The 25901-nt window shown below is 38.5% G+C and overlaps 1 protein-coding gene across 33 annotated transcripts in view; it reads left to right on the forward strand.

Moving 5' to 3' along the window:
- Nucleotides 1–25901, forward strand: part of TCERG1 (transcription elongation regulator 1) — a 66171-nt gene that overhangs the window by 13656 nt on the left and 26614 nt on the right. For 6 of the 33 annotated variants that reach the window (XR_016236329.1, XR_011389791.2, XR_011389790.2 and 3 more), the window contains 10 exons: nt 2432–2674; nt 8123–8185; nt 9294–9494; nt 10142–10302; nt 11361–11449; nt 20691–20851; nt 22847–22903; nt 23050–23116; nt 24174–24224; nt 25598–25733. Coding sequence is in view for 14 of the 33 variants with exons in the window: in XM_051843469.3 (XP_051699429.2) it covers nt 2432–2674; nt 8123–8185; nt 9294–9494; nt 10142–10302; nt 11361–11449; nt 20691–20851; nt 22847–22903; nt 23050–23116; nt 24174–24224; nt 25598–25733 (1229 nt within the window). In the remaining 19 variants the exon portion in view is untranslated. Of the gene's footprint in view, nt 1–827; nt 909–2431; nt 2675–8122; nt 8186–9293; nt 9495–10141; nt 10303–11360; nt 11450–20690; nt 20852–22846; nt 22904–23049; nt 23117–24173; nt 24225–25597; nt 25815–25901 lie in introns of those variants that run through there. The other 27 variants (XR_016236328.1, XR_016236327.1, XM_070076267.2 and 24 more) reach the window with 15 other exon arrangements.

Genomic DNA, 25901 nt, shown 5'->3' on the forward strand with positions numbered 1-25901 from the left:
CTGTTTGCCAGTTTTTTACTCTGTCCTTCAGTGATTGGGAGGCTTTATTTTAAGAACAAGATAGCAAAATCATATTCTTTTCTACTGCTTTTAAACATGAGTTTTGATGTTGTCTGAGTATTCCTGATATGTTTTTATTTCACTTGATTCAGTATATCATAAAGTGCTGTCTTGGCTACTGTCTTAAGATTTTTCCATCTGTTATATATAATCACTTGTCTTTTTTAGTTAAAATTTGAGACTGAATTAGTATATTTTGAGGCCTCAAGTTTTAATAGTTATTATAAGAAATGAAGTAGTAGTCAAGTCTTAGGTATCCTACTTCTCCTGGTCTCATCTAATTCTTCTATGACTTTTACATTTCCTGCTCATGACCCATAGCCAGTAATCAAAATCAGCTGCTCCTGTGCTAGAAAGTAAGAGTGATGGCTTGAGTGAATACTTTTTGCCATCCCCATTGGTGATCCTTTCCATTTAAATTTGATGTCCTTATAAACCATTATATTTTCCAGACTGTATTACTTTGGATAATAATTTGAGTAATTGCCTGAATACTATTATAATACTTTTTAAAAATTTTAGTTCTGTGAACTGTAATATAGATCTATGAGTATTTGTAACAAAAAATTTATATTTTAATCCAGTTTGTGCAAATTTGTGGAAAATGATGAAATCTTAGGGAAGTTGGGAAGAAAACTTAGATGTATTTTCAGCCGTTATGGTAGATAACAAATGCTAACTGCTAAATGTATGGGACTGGGCAAATGTTGCATGTAAGTTGTATTTTTCACACTGTTTTAAATTATATTAATATGATACTGTACCCTAAGGCTAGGTCTATGCTAGACCAACAATTCATTCCTGGGCCCTGAAGATACTTGTTTGGCCCTGCTGTCTATTTAGCCAAGGTGAGTCCCTTATTAACAAGTATGAAATTGCTCACATCTTCCCAGCCTAAGTGAGTTTTCCATTTTTAAAGCTGAAAAAAGATACTGACAGAGTTTGTTCAGTTGCGTTGTTGGGTGGTTTGACTTAAACAGTGTGTTTTCTGGTTAGAATAAAATTGGCAAAAAGATTGGGAAAGCATTGTTTTATTTATTTAATTTGATAAAGTCGTTCTTAGTCTAATACAGGTAGAGACCCATGCCTTAACTTTTCTGTACATCAAGAAAAACGTAACCTATTTGTTAGCAATAAATCACCAAAATGAATTTTGTTTTGTGAATAGATGGGTTATGAATAAGTAACAAATGTTTTGTAATATGTGAGAACTGAAACTTTAAGAAATGTGGAATATGGATTTTTTTTTTGGTCAACTGTATTTTCAATATGATTACTAGGGATGGAATGTGGTTTTTTGTTTTTTGTTTTTTGTTTTTTTGTTTTTTTTGGATAGTTAAAAATAAAATGAGGACACAAATTGTCCTGAATTTCATATTCTCCTGATCTTAAAATGGAAACCTGAGCTTTAAAAATTTTTTTTTCTATTTTGAAATAATTTTAGGGAAATCTGAGTTGTTTTTTCCTCCATTCATTCATATCCAATCCGTCATCAGTTATTTGCGTATCTTTTCCTCTGTGTTGTCTCTTGCTTAGAAAGTTCCAGCAGTGTTAGAAATGACTTTCCCACTTCTGTTCTTCCTTTATTTCCTATTGGTCTGCCAGCTTAATTCATGAAATGAACACTGATGATAATTCTTCTGCAGAAACCTTTTGTCTATCCCTTTTACGTTTATGAAGTTACACAAATAACATGAGTTCATTCTTAAATTTAAATTCTAATAAAAATATGTAATAAAATTGTGTGTCGTACACAGGGTTAACTATTGTTAATACATATTGGTGTAGATTTATTTTTCTAGATCATTCTCTGTACTTTTGCCTAAGTTATCCCTTTTCCTCATTTAGCAAAGTGCAGATTCCTTAGCCCCTGTTCAAGGCTTCCTACTTCCTGCCTCTGGCCTACCTTTCTAGCCATAGCTGTCTGGTTTTGTTAGCAAGTCCAGTGTTTCACTAGTTGACTGCTTGTTTTCAGTTTTCTGAACAGTTCCTTATTCTCTTTTCTTTTACTCATACTTTCCCGATCACTTGGTTATTTTCTCCTGCTCCCTCATTTTCCTTGTTGAAATCTTAATCTTTCAAGGTTCATCATCTCAGAATAAAATTTTCTGTACTCTTTTTCACAGTTAAAAATGATCTCTGCATTTTTATACCCCTGTGCTTTTATCTCATTTCACTTTGTATTTTTAGTTACTTTTTATATTTCATGTAACTGTTTTCAAGATTCTTGAAGACAGACCTTTTGACAGATTTCTTGCAGTGCATGGAATGGGCCCTTAATACTTAGTGTGAATGAATGAATGAATGATAAATGAATATGGTAAAATGGGTTCTGAAGAAGTGATACGTTTTTTGTTTTATCTTTTATCAGCACCCACAACACAAGATCAGACCCCAAGTTCTGCTGTTTCAGTTGCCACGCCTACAGTTAGTGTTTCAGCTCCTGCTCCTACAGCCACACCTGTGCAAACTGTTCCCCAGCCGCACCCACAGACGTTACCTCCTGCTGTTCCTCATTCAGTACCTCAGCCAGCAGCAGCAATACCTGCTTTTCCACCAGTAATGGTACCTCCGTTTCGTGTACCCCTTCCTGGCATGCCAATTCCACTTCCAGGTAAACCAGCAGATTATAATAGTTTCTTCAGCTGTTTCCATATTGTCAGTTAGTTTGTTCTCATGTGTCTGTTGCATTTGAAACTTTGCCTTGAATCTCATGTGTTTGAAACGTTTTTGAAAGATTCATGGCTAACTGCAATATTTTCTCTTCAGTTTTGGTAAATGTCCTTTTTTTGTTGTTGTTTACATGTCTTAAATTAGAGCCACATTTAAAGCTACACTTACTTTGGATTTTGGCCTGAATAATTAAAAATGATCATCTTTTCATGTAAATATGTTCTAAATGCAATGCTTTTAAGGGATTGAGTCTCTGAAATTGAGAAATCACATCATAGTAGCTAACACAGTTGAATGATTTATCTACAATGCACTGTTCTAAAAACTTCTATAATTTTCACAACCATTTTATGAGGTAGGTACACAGACAGGTTACATTATCTGCCCAAGGTCACATAAGTAGTGATAGTTTTGGGATTTGATATTGTGTCCTCCAGAACCAGATTCCTAGGTTCTAGAAACTGTTAGGCTGGGAAGAAAATGTAGTCACTTAACTGTAAAAAAAATGAAAAATTACTGTAAAACAGCTATACCTAGATACCCTTGTAACATTCATGAAGTAAAATATAACTTGCATTACTTGAAAGCTTAAATTGTTGTGGCAATTTCATGTGTTTTATTATCTAATGTGAAATTACTAAGGTTAAAGACAGAAAAGGTTGTGGGGTAGGATTTTTTCCCTTATTGATTAAACAGTAATAGTGTTGGGCATTCTAATTTGAATGCAGTTGGTGTTACCAGATTTGTTTAATCCTTGATCTGTGGTCCCTTCTCCTTATGGTATACTTGCAAACATTGATATCATAATGAATTCATGTTCACACAGGGCTAGTGTGTAGCAAGGATGGATAGAACCTAGGCTTCTCTCTGTTTCACATTCCTCCCATTTTTATTGCCACTGTTTTATTGTTCTAGCTCCTATGTAAGATGAGGGTTGTGATAATAGCTATTTCTAAGATTCGTACACATCTTAATTAACACTATTGCTCTAGCTGTCTTTTTCTTTGTGACTACTTTGGGAAGGACATGTTCTGATACTGTGCATTGCCAAGAAACCAAAATTTTCAAGAATTATTGTTTTTTGTTTTTGATTTGATAGAAAAACCTTTGGTACATTACTGAAATAGTGTTAGATAATTCAATGCCCAGTGTGTACTGTTTAAGAAACATTTCAAAATAAGAAAACAATGCATTTTCTCTTACTAGGGATTATCCCTTTTCTAAATCGAATTTTAGACAAGCCACTGAATTCTTTGTTCTGGATGTGGTTTTGTTGGAAACTAAATGGTAGATGAAAAATAGCTCAATATTTTGTCCTAACCTTTCAGTTTTGGTCTGTGTTAAGATTAAGGACAGTATTAAGACCAGATCTTAGTTTTCAAGTGATTTAAAGAAACTGGGGTTGTTAATTTTGTAGAGAAGACTTGAGAGGTAGCACAATAATGCTATTGACATATTTTGAAAGATGCTCATCCGAAAGTACATTTATTTTGCTTTAGAGATTCTTATTAGACCAATGAGTGAAGAGTACAGAGTAGCAAAATTCCTTTCTGTAGAAATGTCACATTAAAATCCCTACAAGATACAGCTCCTTTTTTTTATATATGTTATATTTTTTGAAAATAAGACAGAACAGAGAACTTTAATCTGTTGGTTCATTCAATTACCTGCTGCATCCAGGACCAGGCGAAGGCCAAAACTGGGAACTGGGAACTCTATCCAAGATAGTCTCCCCCAAAGTGGCTAATAAAATCCCAGAGCCATCAGCCTGCCTCCAGGATTTGCATTAACAGGACGTTGGAGTGAGGAGGGGGAGGCAAGTGTTGAATCCAGCCCCTAGGCACTTAGATAAGGGATGTGGGTGTTTTAACCACAAGGTCACAAATACCCATCCTTATAATTGCATTTTGATGTTATGGTTTCCCTTGACCCTTGCTCCATTGATCAAAAATTTAGGAGGGAGGCTGGCGCTGCGGCTCATTAGGCTAATCCTCCGCCTGTGGCGCCGGCACCCCGGGTTCTAGTCCCAGTGGGGTACTGGATTCTGTCCCAGTTGCTCCTCTTCCAGTCCAGCTCTGCTGTGACCCAGGAAGGCAGTGGAGGATGGCCCAAGTGCTTGGGCCCTGCACCCGAATGGGAGACCAGGAGGAAGTACCTGGTTCCTGGCTTCAGATCAGTGCAGCGTGCCGGCCACGACACACCGGCCGTAGCAGCCATTTGGTGGGAGGGTGAGCCAACGGAAAAGGAAGACCTTTCTCTGTCTCTCTCTCTGTCTAACTCTGCCTGTCAAAAAAAAAAAAAAAAAAAAATTTAGGAGGAATGGTAGTGACTATTTGTGTCACCAAAATGAATTCCCTGTGAAGTTTAGAAGTGAAAGGCATTTAATACATGGCAGCCACTAGTAACATTTCATAGGTTGATTTTTTTTTAAAGATTTAGTTTGTTTATTTGAAAGACAGAGTTACAGAGTAGGTAGAGCCAGAGAGAGGTTTTCCATTCGCTGGTTCACTCCCCAAATAACCGCAACGGCCAGACCTGAGCTGATCTGAAGCCAGGAGCCAGGAGCTTCTTCTAAGTCTCCCACGTGGGTGCAGGGGTCTAAGGGTCTGTGCCATCTTCTACTGATTTCCCAGGCCATGGCAGAGAGCTTGATAGGAAATGGAGCAGCTAGGACTCAAACCGGCACCCATATGGGATGTTGGCGCTGCAGGCCAGGGCTTTAACCCGCTGAACGACATTGCCAGCCCCTCGTAGGTTGATAGAGAACGTGAATTAGATAGTTTGGAACGTGTTATCTACCATACCAAGATTCTTTAGAGTGGGAATTAGTATCTTATAGAAAGTAATATTAATATTGTTTGTGTATGAGACATTTATTTTCCATTTTAATTCAACTTAACAATGTTAAGTTTCAGTAAACATAAAAGACATCTAAGACATATTTTTCTCTTCCCAAAATCTTTTGCTTTTATATACATTGAGATCTGTCTCTGTTTTTTCCTCATTATTTCCACTCTGTAGTGAGAGGATTTGTCATGTATCTTGGAGCCCTAAGTTCTATTTGAAATAGCATTCTTTGGCTTTACTGAGGATGATTAAAGAATGGATAATCAAACAAGATGAAAGGAAGGAATCAAAGAATGCGGTAAAATACAGGGATTAAGAGGTTAGGAAATCAGATTAGGATTATAGGATTTCTGTTTTTATCACAAAAGTCTTAGAGATGAATGAAATTTGAGAAACTTAATGTCAGTGATGCCAGAATTATCCAAAATGCTAAATGGGATTTTCTAATTTATTAGCAGTATAATTTGAGGGCAGAATTGTAGGAAAATTGAACAAATGTTCCCCTTTAAAACAAGAGAGAGGGATTAAAATGATGTGTGATTATTCCGTATTCATGGTACACATCTACTACCTCGAGGAAAAAACTTTACATTTATCTTTCTTAGCATGAAGAAATGTATGTGACCTTTTGCCTTGGTCTGTATGTTGGCAGTAAGAGCATTTTGTGCTGATTCAGTTGATTTTTAATGGTAGCAGTGAAGTGTAAGTGGATAGATTTAGTTTTCTTCTCTTTAAGTTGTATAGTTGGAATCATTTATTGGAGAATGATTTGGAGAGTAGTCTTTGAGTGTAAAATTTATATATTCTAGGAACTGAATTTCCAGTGCTAGATTAATAGCTTTGATAGTCCTGCAGGTGGCAGTATTTATATTAATTTAACTTTATTGCATGCTGTACAAATGGAATTTTTCATTGCTTGATTTCAACATTAGGGGCAAGAAAACTGTACATATAACCTTACTTAGCATGCTTTTAAGATCCAGTGTTTTTATTTTAGTTTATGGATTAATGGAAAGTTTAGCTTTTTATTTACTTGAGAGGTAGTGCTATAGGCAGTGAGAGGGAGAGACAGAGAGAAAGGTCCTCTGTCCGTTTGTTCACTCCCCAAATGGCTGCAATGGCCAGAGCTGTGCCAATAGGAAGCCAGGAGCCAGGTGCTTCTTCCGGGTCTCCCATGTGGGTGCAGGGGCCCAAGGACTTCAGCCATCCTCTGCTGCTCTCCCAGGCCACAGTAGAGAGCTGGATCTGGGTGGAGCAGCTGGGGCTAGAACTGGCGCTCATATGGGATGCCGGTGCTACAGGTGGAGGATTACCCTACTCTGCCCCGGCTTTAATATTCTTATATAGAACAGTACTTAAGAAATTAAAACATCTTTTCAAAATGAAAAGCATTTGTGTGTGTGTGTGTGTGTGCGTGTGCGTGGGCATAGTTACATTGGTACAAATCCTGGAGGGTTGATTTTATTTTTAGTCTCTAGGAGAAATTTCTTTTCCTTACATTCAGTGGGAAAAGTAGTTTATTGTTATTTTTAACTTCTGGATACCAAACTGAGTTTAGTGTTTTCAGCTGAACAAATAAAAAAATAAAAGTTGTTTTCCCTTTATATTTCTTCAGCCTGTTCCTTTAAAACAGAAAATTTAAAACACTTTCAATTTTGAATTTCCTCAGTTAATCAGTCTTAGTTTTCCAGCTTTTGCTTTTCTTCCCTTATTTATCTCCATTATAATGCAACATGATGAGTCTTCATTCTTCTAAGAACTGTACGTAATTCTTTAATATACTTCTTTAGACAGCTTAAATGATAGAAGTTTCTGTAGCCATCAGCCCATATTATCACTAACAATATAACAGAGATTGGGTGTTCCTTAATGTTTTAGCCTGCCTCTACAGTGTTCTGAGTCCATGGGATTCCATGGAACAGAGGCCGTCAATGTGGGTATTTTGTTGTTAGTTAGATGCTACTCTCCTTCATCTTTGCCTTTTTCTTGCTTAAAATATTATTTGTGGTGGGACATCTGGATCCATTTCATAACCTGCTTTTCTTCCTACCCCTCCCACCCATTTATCCTATCATATTGCTCTTCTACTTCTGGTTGTGCTCCATGCCTCTCAGCTCCTGCATGCAGGTTCACCTTAGCAGTAGCGTAGAAAAAGTGTTTTGTTAGCATCATGCTGTGTCTGCCTTTCACTGGTATCTGAGCAATAGCAGCATGGTTTGATGTCCTGTGGGTAAAAGACCACATGAGAATTTGTTACATGTATGTAATGAAGGGGACTTTTCTTTTGTTGAACTTAAAGCACTGAGACTCCTTCAAATGTTAACAGAGATGGTAGGTAATTATTGATATAATTCAGTTAGTATTGTTGGATTTGACATCACTTCCCGCAAAATGTCACACATACAGAATTTTACTCCATTCTTGGTCTTTTACATTAGAAGTCGCATTCTAAATTGTAGTGGTAAATTATTGCCCTGAATCCCAGTGGTAGCTGACATACAATGGCAGCTTTCCAACGTATGCTTGCTTATCCATTTTACAGGTGTAGCAATGATGCAAATAGTCAGCTGCCCGTATGTAAAGACAGTCGCTACCACCAAGACCGGTAATTTTTAAAACCATCTTAGTTTGTTTTGTCTGTAAGTTGGCATGGTAGTGAATGTTGTTGTTTATCCTTTTATTTATTTTTTTGCCCAAGTGAGTGGATTTTTTTATATTTTTCTTTTTAATGAGCAGTATATATACAGTTGTCATATTTGGCCAACACTTAATTTTCCCAATTGCCTGTAGTATTAGCCTCTTTGGTTCACAAAAGCAAATAAGGTCAGATCACTTTATATCTTAATTTATGTAATAAGTGTAAACAACTTCATTCTCATATTCATAACATTTAATTTTATTTTTGATGTGTTTTTAAGTTAAATATAAAAAAATCATTTCCATGTGTAAAGTGATGTGATTATGCTTGCATGCTAGTGAGTATATGTGTGTGAATATTTATGTGTATAGAATATATTTACATTTTAAAGTTACTGAAGTAAAGTAACAACTCAAAAGTTAAATTCTAGTTTAGGATTTCAAGGTTTCTTTTCAGTTTTGATTCATGTATCCTTGTTTTAATATTTATATAGTATCAGCTTACTTGGCTGTGTTGTAAAATACATTAATCTTGGCTTGTCGTTTAAAAACTGGAAGCAGCTTTGCTTAGGAAAAGAATAAATTGACAGAGCTCACAGTGGTAGTTGACTTTAATCATTTAGATTTGATAAACCCATTTATTTTAAATTGAAGAATTTTTCATATCCTGTTAGGTATATTAGGAATACAAGATAACTTTGCCTTAGGCAATATACTCAGTAAATATATTTGTTGTGAATTCATGAGAATTTGAGAGATTATAAAAATATATTTATGCTCATAAATAGAGTATAATTTTTATCATTTATTGTTAAGGCTTCATCATAGGGGAGACCCAAATTTTTGACTATTCAGGTATTTATTGGATTGAATTTCTGTATCTAATTGAATTTAGGCATTAGAACTAAAACAAAGCAGGGCAGTAGAATGAAATAATACCAAAAATCCCTTTTTACATGATTTTTTGTTCCGTTCATTCATTTATTAATATGTAATAAGATTTAGCTCTTATTTTAGAGTTTTGTTTTATATTGCAATTAAGTACTTGAGTCTAATTTTTCATTATTCTTTTGTAGGTGTATTGCCAGGAATGGCCCCTCCTATTGTACCCATGATACATCCTCAAGTTGCTATTGCAGCTTCACCTGCTACCTTAGCTGGAGCAACAGCGGTTTCTGAGTGGACTGAGTATAAAACAGCAGATGGGAAAACATACTATTATAACAACAGAACATTAGAGTCAACCTGGGAAAAACCTCAAGAACTAAAGGAAAAAGGTAGGCGTTTAATGATTTGGGACATAGGATGAACTATGATAAGTAGAATTCTTTCTGAAATTCTGAGTTTACTTCTTTGCAGCGTGTTTGAGGGGTTTTCTAATCATATTATGGGAGTATTTACTGCTATTAAGTTGTTATTTATTTATTTGAAAAATCAGTTCTTCTACTTATACATTTGTTATTGTTTTCTGTGTGGAGCAATTAAGATACACATACATACCTGCTTTTTGTATTTGCTCTTGTCAAAAATTGCATAATTATTGTGTAACTATTGCTGTCCTTACTGAGATTGATAACAGTAGTTAGGAAGGATTGTGTGTTGTGAAGGTAAAAGTTTCTGTCACAGGCCCTTACTTCTGTACCCAAAAATCATAATTTTCTTTTCATCGAAATGAATGATTACTACAAATGAAGTATGAATGACCTGAAAGATGCTATGTCTCCTCCAAAGATAGTTTTCCTGATTGGTTTAGTAAGTTGTTTGAAGTTGAAGTTCAGCATTACATTATATTCAAATCAGTATTACAAGGAATGACATTTTATCTTTGTGTTTAATAACTAGAAATAGAATATCTTAACTTCTTCTTCTCTGTTCTTTAAAAAATTGTCAAAACCTTTAAGTGACACTGTCTACTTTTTAATAGAAAAATTGGAAGAGAAGATTAAAGAGCCAATTAAAGAACCCTCTGAAGAACCTCTGCCCATGGAGACAGAGGAGGAGGATCCTAAGGAAGAGCCTATAAAAGAGATAAAGGAGGTAAAAGGCCACAATCTGTTAAACCTGGGAGCCAAGAATAATTCTTTGGTAAAGTTTACCTATAATTGAGTATCTGTTTGATATATTTAAAAATAATTACAAATTTGCTCTCTGTAATTTTAGGGTTTTAGTTTGTAATTCAGTCTTTCTTTGAGCATTTTGTTAAATTACTTCTAAAACTAAACTGAGGCATATACAAAAAAAGGGTCTTAGACCAGAGCTTAGCCCAAGACATGTTAAGGTCATATGTGCAGCTTCGTTTTTGGGGGGGATGTTGGATATATTTTATTAATCCTCTGTTCTGTTATTTCCTTTTGTGGAGCGATCCCTTTATAACATTGAAAGATTTCTGCCTTTTGGAGTTTCCATTGTTCACTTGGGGCCCAGTGATATTGCGTGTTTCAATAAGTTAGTGGAAATAAGAAAGAACCTTAAAGGAGGAGAGTGCCTCTAATTATCTGTACTGTGGTTCTTTGTTTTTACTAAGCACATATTTAAGAGTCTTTTATTTATTTATTTATTTTTTAACAGGCAGAGTTAGAGAGACAGAGAGTTATATACTGAGAGAGAGACAGAGAGAAAGGTCTTCCTTCCGGTGGTTTACTCCCCCAATGGCCGCCATGGCTGGCGCTGCACCAATCCGAAGCCAGGAGCCAGGTGCTTCCTCCCGGTCTCCCATGTGGGTGCTGGGCCCCAAGCATCTGGGCCATCTTCCACTGCCCTCCCGGGCCACAGCAGAGAGCTGGACTGGAAGAGGAACAACCAGGACTAGTACCCGGCACCCCAACCAGGACTAGAACCCGGGGTGCCGGCACTGCAGGCAGGGGACCAGCCAAGTGAGCCATGGCGCCGGCCATGTTTAAGAGTCTTTAAGTAAGATCCGCCACTACCACTGCTGCTACTGATTTCTGCTGTGGTAGAATTCAGCTCTTTGTGGGGGTGGCAAGGAGTTGAAACTTTGTAGAAATCCCAGTGTAGGGTCTCCTTCCTCATTCTAACTGGAGATCCTGTGTTGGTTGCAGTTTGAGGTGTTTTGCAGTGGTACTTATTTTTGTGAAATCATGTTTGTGTTCTTAATTAAATGGGAATAATACCATTTCCCCTAGGAGCCCAAAGAAGAGGAGATGACTGAAGAAGAAAAGGCTGCCCAGAAGGCAAAACCAGTAGCTACTACTCCTATTCCTGGTACTCCATGGTATGTACATAGATTAATTAATAAAGTTTTTTTTCCAAGTCATCGTTTATTGTTACATGGTTTTTCTTGTAGAAAGAAATGAAATGCCTTTAAAAAAGAAGATTTATTTATTTATTTGAAAGGTAGAGCTATAGAGAGACAAAGAGGTCTTCCAAATGGCCACAGTGGCTGGAACTGGGCCAGACCAAAGCCAGGAGCCAGGAACTTCCTCAGGATCTCCCACACAGGTGTAGGGGCCCAAGCACTTGCACCATCTTCAGCTGCTTTTCCTGACATATTAGCAGGGAGCTGGATTGGAAGTGGAGCAGCCAGGACTGGAACCAGCTCCTGCAGTGCTGGCCCCGAAAAGAAATACTTCTAAAAAAATATTCTCATATGTTGAGGTTTGTTCTACTGGATATTTGGTTCTGATTGTATTTGGGGTGTTGATAACTAAAATTCTATTATTAATAAGTATCTTCCTTTGTGGTCCCTTTCATTAATGGCTTTATTGTTCAAAATTTGGATATGTCTTGTACCAGCATTGTAGTAGAGTGGATAAAGCTGGAAGATCTCTCTGTGTCTCTCCCTCTCTCTGTGACTCTGCTTTTCAAATAAATAAAATAGGGGCTGGCACTGTGGTGCAGTAGGTAAAGCTGCCGCCTGCATTGCTGGCATATCATATGGGCACCGGTTAAAGTCCCGGCTGCTCCACTTCTGATCCGGCTCTCTGCTGTGGCCTGGGAGAGCAGTGGAAGATGGTGGGGTTTTGTTATTGTATCCCAATGGTACTCTTTAATAAGGTTCTCTCCATTCTTGAATTTCTTACACACTAGGAAGTAGATCTAGAGGTGTAATCAGATTTAGGTTTGATCTTGGCAAAAGTAGTTCCCTCAGGATGCATCTAGTTGCTGTGTGTGGGGTGGGGGGGGGGATGTCAACAGCCATTGATGATGACGATTGCCTAGATCAATGGTTTTTTTAGACCAGGAGTAATTTTGCCCTTCTAACTCCAGTAGACACTTGGCAATGTCTGGAGACATTTTTGGTTATCACAGCTTGGAGGGTGTTCAATAACATGTAGTGGGTAGATGAGAGGGATCCTTTCAGACATCCTACCATGTAGGACAGCTCCCTGCAAGAATTAATTATTAGGAGCAGGGGAGGACAGGCATTTGGTCTAGCAGGTAAGATGCCAGGTGGGGATGCTTGCATCCTATAGCAAAGTGCCTAGGTTTGAGAACTGGCTTCTCTTCATATTCCAGCTTCCTGTTCCACTGCCTGCTGGGAGGCAGCAGTGATGGCTCAAATGGTTGAGTCCCTGCCACCCACGAGAGAGACCTGGATTACCTTCTAGGCTGCTGGCTTTTTTTGCCTGGCAAGGTCTCACCATTGCAGGCAATGAGGAGTGAGCCTTTAGATGGAAAATCTGTGTCTCTGTCTCTTTCTATATGTCTCTCTTTCAAATACAAGATGAAAATAAATAAAAAATTTTAAATAGGAAAAGGTAGACATCAGCCTAGATCCATTAAAGCATCAAAAATTGAAGGTCGTAATATATTTCTGTTAATATCTTTTCATTTAAGTGGAATGCTATTTGTGTTTGCTTTTTTTTTTTTTTTTAATTTATTTAACTTTATTTGAAAGGCAGAGTTATATAGAGAAATGGAAAGTGAAGTCTTCCATCTGCTGAATCCCTCCCCAAATGATCACAGAGGCCAGAGCTTGAGCAGATCAGAAGCCAGGATCTTCTTCCGGGTCTCCCATGTGGGTGCTGGTGCCCAAGCACTTGGGACATCTGCTGCTGCTTTCCCAGGCACATTATCAGGGAGTTGGATCAGAAGTGACTCGAACAAGAGGTGTTGCAGGTGTCGGCTTTACCTGCTGTGCCACAGTGTAGACCCTTGGAATACTTACAGAGAAATAACATCTCATCTATCTACATTGGTTAATTAGGGGTATGGATTGTATAGGAAGGAAGGATTTATCAGTTTTTAGAATAATAAGTTGGTTTGAGTATTAATAATCCATAAGTTTGACACTTTATGTTTCTGTTGCAATTACTCTTTTTTTTTTTTTTTTTTTTTTGACAGGCAGAGTGGACAGTGAGAGAGAGAGACAGAGAGAAAGGTCTTCCTTTTGCTGTTGGTTCACCTCCAATGGCCGCTGTGGCCGGCGCACCGTGCTGATCCGATGGCAGGAGCCAGGTACTTATCCTGGTCTCCCATGGGGTGCAGGGCCCAAGGACTTGGGCCATCCTCCACTGCACTCCCTGGCCACAGCAGAGAGCTTTCCTGGAAGAGGGGCAACCGGGACAGAATCCAGCGCCCCGACCGGGACTAGAACCTGGTGTGCCGGTGCCGCAAGGCGGAGGATTAGCCTAGTGAGCCACGGCGCCGGCACAATTACTCTTTTTAAGATTTATTTATTTATTTGAAAGGCAGAGTTACAGAGATGCAGAGGCAGAGAGAGAGGTCTTCCATCTGCTGGTTCACTCCCCAGATGGCTACAATAGCCAGAGCTATGCCTATCTGAAGCCAGGAGCTTCTTCCAGGTCTCCCATGCAGGTGCAGGGGCCCAAGGACTTGGGCCGTCTTCCCCTGCTTTCCCAGGCTGTAAGCAGACAGCTGGATCCGAGGAGAAGCAGCGGTACACAAATGGGTGCCCATAGAGGATGCTGGCGACAAAGGTGGAGGTTCAACCTACTATGGCACAGTGCTGGCCCCTTTTGGTTGCAGTTCTATATTTTATAGATTGTTTGCTTTCTATTATGACAATATATTCTATTTTTCTTAGGTATTTCCTGTGTCAGACCTAGATTCAGCCATTTTCCCAAGGAACCCGATGTCTTTTTTGTAAGAAGTGACATTTATAGGTTACAGTGTCGGATTTGGGAGAATGTTGCTACTGAATTAATCATTATTTTTAAACTTCTTTGAAAGACACAGATGGAGGATACACACATTTAAAGTTGCATCATCTATTTTATTTTAATACTTGCTTTAAGATTTATTTATTTAAAGGAGAAAGAAAGAGAGAAAAATCTCTCTTCCATTTACTGGTTCATTCTCCAAAATGACCACAGCAGCTGAGAATGGTGTGAGCCAAAGCCAGGGGTTTGGAACTTGATCTTCCACATAGGTGGCAGGGGCCCTAGCACGTGGCGCATCTGCTTTCCCAGGCACATTGAAAGTAGGGAACTGGTTCAGAAGCAGAGTAGCCAGGACTTAAAATGGCACTCTGATAAAATCAGTATGTGACTGTCATAGGCAGTTTCTTATGCCACCACACTATAACTCCAATTCCCAAATAATTGCTTTTTTTTTTTTAAAAAGATTTATTTAAAGCCAGAGTTACATAGAGAGAGAAGGAGCAGAGAGGTCTTCTATCCACTGGTCTTCTATCCCAAATTGGCCGCAACGGCCAGAGCTGTGCAGATCCAAACCCAGGAGCCAGGAGCTTCTTCCATGCCTCCCACGTGGGTGCAGGGACCCAAGGAGTTGGGCCATCTTCTGCTGCTTTCCCAGGCTATAGCAGAGAGCTGGATGGGAAGTGGAGCAGCCGGAAATCGAACTAGCGCCCATGTGGGATGCTGGCACTGCAGGTGGCGGCTTTACCCGCTATGCCACAGTCTGGTCCCAGTAATTGTTTTCTGTATAGTTGTTTGAATGAGTTGATACACAGGCTGACTTCAAAACATGATTATGGGGACAGTTACTGTCAGCAGGTTCAAGTGCCACCTGGGATGCCTACATCTTGTCCCATGTCATAATGCAGGCTGTAGTGTGCCTATTCTATTTCCAGTCCAGCTTCCTGCTAGAAAAATTCATACAAGGAAGCACAGCAAATGATGATTCAAGTGCTTGTTCTCCTGCTACCCGTGTAGGAGACATGGATGGAGTTCTGGGCTACTGGATTTGGCCTGGCCCAGCCCTGGTATTGCAGACATGTGGAAAGTGAGCCATTGGATGGAGGGTCTCTCCACCTCTTTGTCTCTGTCCTTCTTCCTCTGTAATTTATAAAAATAAATAGTTAACAATGTTTTTTTAAAAAAAAATAACTATAGAAACTATTGAGCTATTTCCAAAGTCAAAGTGACTAAAATTAAAATAGTCTGTATTAGAGAATCTGCTCCCCAGTTGTGGTTTCTCCAAGTACCGTACAAAATAAACAACTCAGTCGGCGCTGCAGCTCAATGGGCTAATCCTCTGCCTGTGGAGCCGGCACACTGGGTTCTAGTCCCGGTCAGGGTGCTGGATTCTTTCCTGGTTGCCCCTCTTCCAGGAAAGCTCTCTGCTGTGGCCCGGGAAGGCAGTGGAGGATGGCCCAAGTCCTTGGGCCCTGCACCCCATGGGAGACCAGGAGAAACACCTGGCTCCTGCCTTCAGATCAGCGTGGTGTGCCGGCCACAACGCGCCAGCCGTGGCGGCCATTGGAGGGTGAACCAACCGCAAAAGGAAGACCTTTCTCTCTGTCTCTCTCTCTCTCTCTCTCTCTCTCACTCTCACTGTCCACTCTGCCTGTCAAAAAATAAAGGAATAAAATAAAATAAAATAAAATAAAATAAAATAAAATATAAACAACTCCACTCTAAACTCCCGCAGTTTAGATCTTCTTAGGCTTCATACAAGAACTCTCCTTAGATTAGTGAAACTTTGTTTTAGAATTTGTGTGGTTAGTCTCCTGATCTTTTTTTTCTGTGTATGTCAAGTCTGCTCTCCCTGTAAGCATCTTACTTTTTCCTTGCAATTTTTTCTTTAGTTTTTGTGTTCTGCCTTACATTATCGTATTGTTGATGTCCCAACCGCTGAATCAGATCTGGGAGTGAGCACTGTCTTCCGTTCTGCTCAGAGTATCATAATTTGAAAAGCTGATGTCCATATGTGTTTCTACTGTAGTTAAATCTCTTTTAGGAATTTCAGTATTTGTTAATAGTTTGTCTATCTCCTTTAGCATTTATCTTAAAATTTGGTATGTGTTCACTTACTCCTTGGGATTAATAAACTTTAGTTTTTGGTTTTGAGAATTGTAATTTTTTAAAATTACAGGCTAATGGTAATTTTTCCCACTTACTATTCAGATTGTGATACATGGTTAAATAGCTTCAATTATTTTACAGTCCTGTACTAATGTGCGTTGTACTGGCTGTGATTACCATGCTTTATTTGTGTCGTAACTTAGCAAAATTTGTCTTTGACTGTGGATTTTTGTGTTTGCTGAGAGTGACACAGGTTTTCTTTTTCTCTTTCGTACTTTTTTTTTTTTTTTTGAGGTTTCCATGATATTTTACTCCTAGTATTTTGTTACGCAGATTTTGAAACCAGAGGAACATTTTAAGAATTTCTGCAGTAAAGATGGTTTGACTGCCTGGATTCTACAGATATTATTTTGCCATGTTTGCTTTTTCATTTATGCATTCCTCCAGCATCTATCAATCTTTGATGCATTAGAAGTTGTGAACATCATTACACTTCACCCCTGAACACTTACTTCATCATGCACTTTATTAGTGTGGGGCAGATTTGTGTCCAGGATTCTCTGATAATTCTGAAATGTTTTCACAGTTTCTCTCTTTGCTGGTTACATGCATGCTTGTACATATATGCAGCCCATTGGTACTTCGAGATTGCATTGAATCTATAGAAAATTAGAATAGATATTTCTAATATTCTTTGTCAATTCATGAGCGTGATTTATCTTTATTTTTATATATATTTTTTACAGATTTATTTATTTGAAAGAGTTACACAGAGGAAAGGCAGAGAGAGAGGAAAGGCAGAGAGAGGGGAAAGGGAGAGAGAGAGGTAGAGAGGTCTTCCATTGACTGGGTCACTCCTCAATTGGCCGTGACGGCCGGAGCTGCACCAGTCTGTAGCCAGGAGCCAGGACCTTCTTCCGGGTCTCCCACACGAGTGCAGGGTCCCAAAGACTTGGGCCATCTTCTGCTTTCCCAGGCCACAGCAGAGAGCTGGATGGGAAGTGGAGCAGCCAGGGCTTTAACCCGCTGCACCGCAGTGCTGGCCCCTATCTTTTTGTTTATTTAGGTTTTTAGCTTCATATGTCAAACTCTACAGCTCAGAATTCTTGAGAGAAATCATATTTAGTCCTGGATATTATGTTGCTTGGTACTAATGCAATTTAGATATTTTTTGAAATTTCCTTTTCAAATTTATGGTTATTAGTGTATAAAAATAGAGTTGATTTTTGTATAGTATATTTCTATTGTAGAATTTTGCTTGAATTTACTTACTATAGTACATCTATAAATTTCCCTGGATTTAATTTCCCTAGATGTAATGCAGTCATCATCTGCAGATAGGGACACTTTTACTTCTTTTATGATCTTCTATACCTTTTATTATTTTTTCCTCTGTTCATTGCTTGGGTCTTTAGTGTAATGCTAAATAAGAGAGGTAGAAGCAGACATCCTTGCCTTTTCCTGATGTCATTGGGAGACAATTCAGTCTTTACCATCAGATACAACATTAGCTGTAGCTTTGTCATAGACCTCTTTTATCGGTTTGAAGAAGCTTTCTCTGCTTTGTTTGCTAGTGTTTTTTAATCATAAATCTGAAATTTTTTATCCTTTTAATATGGTGAATTACATTGATTTTGTTGTGTTAAAATGGCTTTGCATTTTGAAAATGAACATGTGCAATGGTATCTTTTTGTGTTGCATGATTTTGCATCTATTCTCATGAGGACTCAAACTGGCTCCCACATGGGGTGCCGGCACTGCAGGCAATGGCTTCACCTGCTGTGCCACAGCACTGGCCCTAGACTTTTTATTTTTTGTTTCAGTTTTATTATGTTTTTCAAGAAATTTGTTGGTGAATTTCTTAATTTCATATAAGGGTACATAGTAAAGATTATAGAAAATGTACATTTAAAAAAAAGATATTTATTTATTTAATTGAAAGGGCTACAGAGAGACAGGGGCGTAGAGGAGAAGTCTTCTATCCACTGGTTCACTCCCCAGGTGGCTGCCAGAGACAGGAGTTTCTTGCAGGTCTCCCGTGCAAATGCAGGGGCCCAAGGACTTGGGCCATCTTCTTTTGCTTTCCCAGGCCATGGCAAAGAGCTGGATCAGAAGTGGAGTAGCCAGGACTCAAACCTCTGCCCATATGGGATGCTGGCACTGCGGATGGCGGCTTTACCCACTCCACCACAACACCAGCCCCCCCCAAAAAATTGTATTTATTTATTTGACAGAGTTAGAGAGATGGAAAGACAAAGAGTGAGAGCGCACTCGTGTGAGAGAGATCTTCCAACACTGGTTCAGTACCCAGATGGCCTCAACAGCCAGGATTGGTGCAGGCGGAAGCTAGGAGCAACCAGCTTCTTCTGGGCCTTCCACATGGGTGGCAGGGACCCAAGTACTTGGTGCATCTTCTGCTTTTCCAGGTGCTTTATGTGGAGCTGGGTCAGAAGTGGAGTTACCAGGAGACGGAACGTGAACTTGTGCCTGTATGGGATACTGGCATCACAGTTGGCAGCTTAACCCATTAAGCTACAACACCAGCACCTAAAATTTACTTCTTGATTTTGTGTTTGATTCATGTTTTATTTCCAATTATTTGAGATTTTTCTAAATATCTTGTTATTGATTTAATTCCCTGAAGTCAGAGAATTCACTTCGTATGGTGTTGATACTTTTAAGTTCATTTAGACTTGGTTTTTTGCTAGCATATGTTTGATTTTAGTATTCTCTGTTTTGGGTATGGTTCCTCCTTGAGTTGCTGAGAGTGGTATTAGCCTACCATAATTGTAAAATTGTTTCTCTCTTTAATTGCTTTGTTTAATTATTTGAGATGCACAGACAGATAATTCATCTGCTGGTTCACATCTCCAAATACTTAAAATAGTCAGGGCTGGCCGGCGCCGTGGCTCAGTAGGCTAATCCTCCGCTTTGCGGCGCTGGCACACCGGGTTCTAGTCCCGGTCGGGGCACCAGATTCTGTCCCGGTTGCCCCTCTTCCAGGCCAGCTCTCTGCTGTGGCCCGTGAGTGCAGTGGAGGATGGCCCAAGTCCTTGGGCCCTGCACCCGAATGGGAGACCAGGAGAAGCACCTGGCTCGTGGCTTCGGATCAGCGCGGTGCGCCGGCCGCAGCATGCTGGCAGCGGCGGCCATTGGAGGGTGAACCAACGGCAAAAGGAAGAGCTTTCTCTCTGTCTCTCTCTCTCACTGTCCACTCCGCCTGTCAAAAAAAATAAAAAAAAAAAATAAAAAAAAAACAAAATAGGGCTGTTCAGGTGTCCCTGGAGATACCCAAGTACTTGAGCTGTTTTTGCCTCTCAGAATGCAGGACGCTAGAATTGGGAGCTGAAGTAAGACTTGAACCCACCTAATATAGGATATAGACCTCATAACCAGTGGCTTATCTGCTAGGACAAGCAGCTACCCCTAATTTGGTCCATTCTAATTAGATTGTTTTGAAGCTCTGTTAATATACTCATACACATTTTATAGCTGTTGCATCATCCTGAAGAATTGTTCCTCTTATCATACTTAAATGAGCCTGTTTGTTCTCTGTTAACTCTGTTTTTCTTGAAATCTGTTTGATTATTAAAAACAACCTTTTATGCTTCCTGTTTGTATGGTGTATCTTTCAGTCTATCTATGGCTTTATATTTAAAGTGTGTTTGATTTTTTTTTTTCTTTCCTAAGATTTATTTTATTTATTTGAGGGGCAGAGTTACAGAGGGTGAGAGAGAGAGACAGGTTCAGCCCATTGGTTCACTCCCTAAGTGGCCACAACAGTTAGAGCTGGGTTGATCTGAAGACAGGAGCCGGGCAGTTCCTCCAGGTCTACCATGCAGTTGTGGGAGTCCAGGGACTTGCCATCTTCTGCTTTCCCAGGCCATAACAGAGAGCTAGATTGGAAGTGGAGGAGCCGGGACTTGAACTCTGGTGCCCATACAGGATGCCGGCACTTCAGACAGTAGCTTTACCTGCTACACCACAGTGCCAGCCCCTGTTCTTTAGTTTTATTATTTGGTGACTTAAAACTCATTGATTGTGATACTTTAAAATTCAGTACTCTACATCAAGTTCCTTAGCATTCTAGACTGATCACAAATTGGTGTTTTCTGGTTTTCTCAATTAGTATATTTGAGCTGCTGTTAAATTGAATAACTGTTAGTAATAACTTGTCCTTCCTGACTGCCTTGCTCTCCTCCCTTTTGACAGGTTGACAATAAAAAAGTTCCCTAAAAAATAAATTCTGTAACATATAAAATTATATTTTGAATCAATTTCTAGGTGTGTTGTTTGGACGGGTGATGAGCGTGTCTTCTTTTATAATCCCACCACTCGTCTTTCTATGTGGGACCGACCTGATGATCTGATTGGAAGGGCAGATGTTGACAAAATTATTCAGGAGCCTCCTCATAAAAAAGGAATGGAAGACATGAAGAAATTAAGTAAGTTCTAAGTTAGGAATCCACTCTCTAATTTCAACATTGTTTTAATATTTTGATAGAATGTATGAGGAACAGATACTTTTTAAAAAACTTTTTAAAAATAGAGTGGTATTCTGGATTGAGTGCAGTAATAGAAATATAAAAACTGTAGAGAATTTGGATAAGATTGTTTTCTATCAAGTACATGTACATTTTTAACTTACTGCCTTTATCAACATTTTATCAGTTCAGGATGTTTGTATTGTTGCTGTTAGCTAGTTATTAATACTATTGAAATGCTCCTCAGTGAGCCTATCAGCTACTTTGATGGCTAACCATATTTTCTGAAATAATCAAAGCATATATATGTACAGAGTGCTTTTTTAGTATTTATCAATACTTTGTAAAAATATGAAAGTTTTAAAAAAAAGATATGAAAGCTTAGTCTTTTGAACTAGATAAGCCTTACTTGTAAGAATATAGACACACTTAAGTTTTGAGAGGTTGTTTTTTATGTGCTTCATGTTCAAATAATATTATAGCATATTGAGTGCAAATATTTGAATATAATTTTTGTTCTGTATTTCTCATTCAAAATTTGCCCTTGTATTGAAGGGATTGATCTGGGGTTCCTGCCCCATGTATTATGAAAGCCTGATTGATTAGTCATTTCATAGTTCTAATGAAACAAATCTTAATACATTTCATTTATCGTGACTGAGAAATTATGGATTGTACAAGGTAGCTTCACAGAGTTTGTGGAAAACTGGAATTAAAAGATATTGTGAGGCCGGCGCCGCAGCTCACTTGGCTAATCCTCCGCCTTGGTGCCGGCACCCCGGGTTCTAGTCCCAGTTGGAGCGCCGGATTCTGTCCCGGTTGCCCCTCTTCCAGTCCAGCTTTCTGCTGTGGCCTAGGAAGGCAGTGGAGGATGGCCCAAGTGCTTGGGCCCTGCACCCGCGTGGGAGACCAGGAGGAAGCACCTGGCTCCTGGCTGCAGATCGGTGCAGCGCGCCGGCCATAGCGGCCATTTGGGGGGTGAACCAATGGAAGGAAGACCTTTCTCTCTGTCTTTCTCTTTCACTATCTAGCTCTGCCTGTCAAAAACAAAACAAAAAGATAATGTGCATTTCCTATGAATTGTCTGAAGACCCCTGGAAATGATACTGACATTTTTTTGCGTGTATGTAATTTCTAAATCATTACAACTTTGCTTGTATGGTGCTGAAGGCTCTAGGCACCCATCCCCCCATTAGTAGTCATTTTGTAATTATGACATTAATATTTTAGAACCATATTACTGATTATTGCCAAGAAAATGTGATTTGCTTTTGTCTTTTGTGAGTCTGTTTTAAAATCTTTGATTTATTTGATCAACACATTAGCATGCATCATTAAAAGAATCTATAAATCCTAAATCAAGAAAGTTTTGTGTATTTCCAAGTTTAAGGTTTGGACAAGAACCACTTCAAAATGATTTGAAAATGTTGATGTAGGGCCGGCGCCGCGGCTCACTAGGCTAATCCTCCGCCTAGCGGCGCCGGCACACTGGGTTCTAGTCCCGGTCGGGGCGCCGGATTCTGTCCCGGTTGCCCCTCTTCCAGGCCAGCCCTCTGCTGTGGCCAGGGAGTGCAGTGGAGGATGGCCCAGGTGCTTGGGCCCTGCACCCCATGGGAGACCAGGAAAAGCACCTGGCTCCTGCCATCGGATCAGAGCGGTGCGCCGGCCGCAGCGCGCTGTCCGCGGCGGCCATTGGAGGGTGAACCAACGGCAAAGGAAGACCTTTCTCTCTGTTTCTCTCTCTCACTGTCCACTCTGCCTGTCAAAAAAAAAAAAAAAAAAAATGTTGATGTAAAAGGGGGAAGGCAGGTAGGGGAATAAAGAATGAAATTAATGCTTTATAAAAGTGAATATTGAGAGTTAGATATTTTATATAAGCAGTAATTTTTTGAAAGAAAAGATTCTGAAGTGTGTATGTACAGCTATTCGTAACAGTATTTGAAATGTTTTTACCAGGACACCCGACCCCAACAATGCTGTCCATCCAAAAGTGGCAGTTCTCTATGAATGCAAGTAAGTGAACTATGAAATTGCAGCCTTTTTTAATCCTGTGGAAGCAAGTATTTTGATAGTGATTAGCTGTGGGATTCATGGCTTATTAATATGAGAATTGCTTGCTTATTTTTATAAAGACTATGTTTGATTAAATTGTCTTACAGTTAAGGAAGAGCAAGAATTAATGGAAGAAATTAATGAAGATGAGCCTGTTAAAGCAAAAAAACGGAAGTAAGTGATGCATATAATTTGTGTGATTCCAGGTAGATATTACATCTAAAAAGTTGATTAGGTCATAATCAGTTTTTCGTTAGGGAGATAAGTACTGTATATGTTATTAGGAGAGAGATTTCATGGTTGCTCTTTTAGGCCTGATGTTAAATATAGCTTTATTTTAAAATGTTTTAAAATTCTTCTGTTGCTAGATGTGTAAAAGATTTGGTTATTCAAATATGTATCAGAAAGCCAAATGACAGTTTAGGAATTAATTCTTTTCACAAATTCATTAGGTCTGAATTTTATGAAAAATAAGTTTTCTTCCTAATATGGATGCCAATAGACACTGCTCCAGCAATCTCATACAAACAGACACAGACTTGTCTCTTTGTGACTTAGCTAGTTCATGAGTCTGTAGTCATTACCACTTCCTAAGGCGTGCATTTGTGAGCTTAGAAGGTGCTCTGAGAGAAGGACTGCTAAAAATGAAAGAATGAGTTGGGTCAGTACGCTAGGAATGGGTGAAATGTGAATGTTACTAATCGGGGAGGGTGGAAGGATGGGGTAGAGGGTGTGGAGGTGGGGGAGGGGGGAAATGGGACCATTATTTAGCAGCAAAAAGGAAAGTTTGAGTCATTAGGGACTAGTTACTCTTAGTCCTTATGAAAAGGACAGATTGAATGCAGCCAAATTATGGCAAGGAAATCAGTACAACAACCCCTATCAAGGGTGGTTCTTTTTAAAAAATTTGCATATTGACAACAATGTTAAAGAAACTAAAATATTTAAGAGAATCACCCATAATCTATCACCTTAACACAGCTATTCTCATTTTTGCAATTGACTTTTTAGTTCTTGACCAAATGTATAATTTTTATTAGTTGTGAATAACCAACTTTTTGTTCTTTTTTAAAAATTCTAGAATCAGACTTTGTTTTCTTAATTACATGACTGTATTCATTCTGTTTATGTACCGTAATTTTGGATGTTCCTACAATGTTAAACTTTTAGGTTGTTTTTAATTGTTTGTTCTTATAGACAACTCTGTAAGGTTTTTAACTGCTTTTATCAGGAGAATGTCAAAGAAGTCCTTTATGTGGATTGCCCGAGCTTCTCTATTTAGGTACAAAGCTAAAAGCCTATTTTTTCCTGGCTTAGTTTTTCTTTTATTTCTTTTATTGAGATAGATAGTGATAGTTTGTATTGTGACATTTTCATTTAGTATAATTCTGTAAAGGTTATTTATTTTCATTAGTTATATTTCTTGGATGTCTTTTAACTCTTTATTTAAATAGTTCTTAAATAAATTATGATAAGAGGGTATATTGTTTGGCAAACTGCTTTTACCTGTTTGTTTTGTGCATATCTTAGGTCACAGACTATCTCGCTAAGTTCCTGCAGGTCACGGACTATGTCTTCTATTTCTTTTGATTCGTTCCCTAAGTTGCTAATTACCTCTCATATTTGTGGGTTAGCCTTAGTTTTATTTAAAATTTTGGGCTACCTACAGTACCCTATATAGCATACTTTTAAAATTTCCAAATGTCCTTTTTTCCTAATTCCCTTAAGTTTGTGTAGGGAATATAAACCAATTTTATCAATACCGTATACTTGGCAGATTATATTTAAGAAGGAAGATCTGCTAAAATACACTCAAATATTAATATTTTGGATCTTTTCATGAACGGGCCTTTTTTATAGTGTATATATTTGAGAGGTGACATGATTTCATGCAATCTCACTGGAGTACCACACTGCAACAGAGTTGCTCTAAGCCCTAAAGTGCATTTTTGGAGAAACAAGAAGTAGCTTAGTCATTGATGAACAGTTCTAATTCCACCTAACTACTCCTGGGCCCATGTTGCTCTCTGGGACCTGTCCTTCAACTTAAATCTCAACTTACCACCCAGAAAGTGAGTAATAAAAATGTCAGGTAGGTAAGGTATATATCTCACATATCCCCTTGGCCAAATTTGCGATTATTTGAATTTTATTTTCAGATTAAATGTTTTAGATTATTTAGACTTAATACCAATTTTTATTAGATTTTAAAAATATTTTATGTGTTTCTAATGTAAAACATTTTGGAAAATACCATTTTTTTCTATATCATTTCAAGAACTAAAAATTATTCTATACTGTTTAATTTTAACACATAGTTTTACTGCAATGCTAGATAAATTTTTTTTTTCTTTTAGTAAGATAGTTCACTTTGTCTATCAACTAGTGTCAGGGAGACATAGCACGTTAAAGGTATATAGTTTCTCTATCGATGTCGCCATTGTAACATCATTAGAAACTAATTGTAATTTTATGATTATGATGATGAAAGTTGTTTACCCCATAGAGTTCATTTGAAATCCTCAGTATAATTTGTTTTTGCCAAAAATATGCTGCTCAGTAGTGAGTCTTGAAAATTCCATTGATTTTAAGATTGTTAGTAAGATTTGTTCTTAGTATTTTGTTAGTTGATGCCCTATGTTTTATCTTTTATAGGAGAGATGATAATAAAGACATTGATTCAGAGAAAGAAGCTGCCATGGAAGCTGAAATTAAAGCTGCCCGAGAAAGGGCCATTGTCCCTCTGGAGGCCCGAATGAAGCAGTTCAAGGACATGCTGCTAGAGAGAGGGGTCAGAAAACAATCTTTGGGGGAGATATTTCTGTTTTGTATAAGTAATATAAATATGTCTTGCTAAAAGGTCACATCTAAGGTTAGTGCTCATGTTATGGGGGGGGATAAGGGATGTATCCCTTACTGTCAGATTACCGTACTATATTTGCAACAGCCTTTTTTTCGA

The sequence above is a fragment of the Oryctolagus cuniculus genome, chromosome 6 (genome assembly GCF_051225735.1).
Source record: "Oryctolagus cuniculus isolate XC-2025 breed Fujian yellow rabbit chromosome 6, ASM5122573v1, whole genome shotgun sequence".
NCBI lineage: Eukaryota > Metazoa > Chordata > Mammalia > Lagomorpha > Leporidae > Oryctolagus > Oryctolagus cuniculus.